General features: G+C 43.4%; 1 protein-coding gene across 1 annotated transcript in view; it reads left to right on the top strand.

Annotated features, from left to right (window-relative positions):
- Positions 1–1,036, top strand: part of tmem131 (transmembrane protein 131) — a gene marked incomplete in the record, with an annotated part of 75,676 nt that extends 74,640 nt beyond the window's left edge. The window contains 1 exon segment of the mRNA XM_014023043.1: positions 213–1,036. Coding sequence (XP_013878497.1) covers positions 213–479 — 267 coding nt within the window.

Genomic DNA, 1,036 nt, shown 5'->3' with positions numbered 1-1,036 from the left:
ACACACACACACACACACTATGTATGATTTTTAGGGTTAAATTTCTAGTATTATACATGAATAAATACGGGGGGGTATCTATTTTCAGTTTCAAAACTTTTCAGTTTTTTTTTTGTTTTTTTTTTGCATATTTTCTGGCCTCAGTTTAGCTGTATATTTGCTCCGAACCCTGCAGTTGTGTTTCTGACCTGTCGCCCTCTGTGTGAGTGCAGTCACTCCTGGAGAACACAAGCAGCACATGGTTGGCGCCCACGCCTTACAGCAGCTCCATCTGGTCCACCAGCACAGATTTGCCACTGCATCCTTTTCCGCCGCCCACCAGCTCGACGGCTCTGACAAATCTGGTCAACAGCCCCACCCCGTCTTCGCCCGCTTCCGCCGAGATGAGTCGGACCTTCAACCCCTGGAGCGCGTGGCCTCCCACCCTGAGCCGGCGCAGTTCTGAGCCCTGGCCCAGCTCTGCTGACAACGATAAATAAACAGCAACCGACAGCACTTCACACGAGTTCTCCTTCTGCTAAAACATACAAATTGTTTTATAATCTGAGCAGGACGCCCAGCACCCGTGGGTCCCGCCCCACATTTAGTTCTCTGTGGCTTTTTATTCCTGAGGGGCAGGAATGCTATCTTTTATATGAATTTGTTTTAACAGGTGCCCCTCGATTTGAAACACGTTTGTTCATCTCAGGTCAGTTTCCTGCTGAAAGCTCAAACGTGTCAAAGTTTGGAACATGACAGAATGTTTTAGCCCTAAAGTTGAAACAAAAGTTTTTTTTAAGCCACATGTTTGATTCTTATTGGTTTATATTACAAGTTTATTTGAAAAGTCAGATTTAAACACAGATTCAGCAGCAGGGATCTTTACAAAACAAGTTTTTTGTTTTTCCACGCCAAAAAACAAATAAAGCTTCAGTTGTTCATGTTCCCCTTCTTTAAAGTGGAATTGTTTTGATCAAGCGATCAAAATAAGTTAGGTTTGAGGTTTGACCTGTCGCCTGTTTGTCTGCAAAATTAATTAAAGGATTTAAGCAGAAAA

The sequence above is a fragment of the Austrofundulus limnaeus genome, unplaced genomic scaffold (assembly GCF_001266775.1).
Source record: "Austrofundulus limnaeus strain Quisiro unplaced genomic scaffold, Austrofundulus_limnaeus-1.0 Scaffold355, whole genome shotgun sequence".
In the NCBI taxonomy this organism is placed as follows: Eukaryota; Metazoa; Chordata; class Actinopteri; order Cyprinodontiformes; family Rivulidae; genus Austrofundulus; species Austrofundulus limnaeus.
This window is presented reverse-complemented; position numbering and strand designations above follow the sequence as displayed.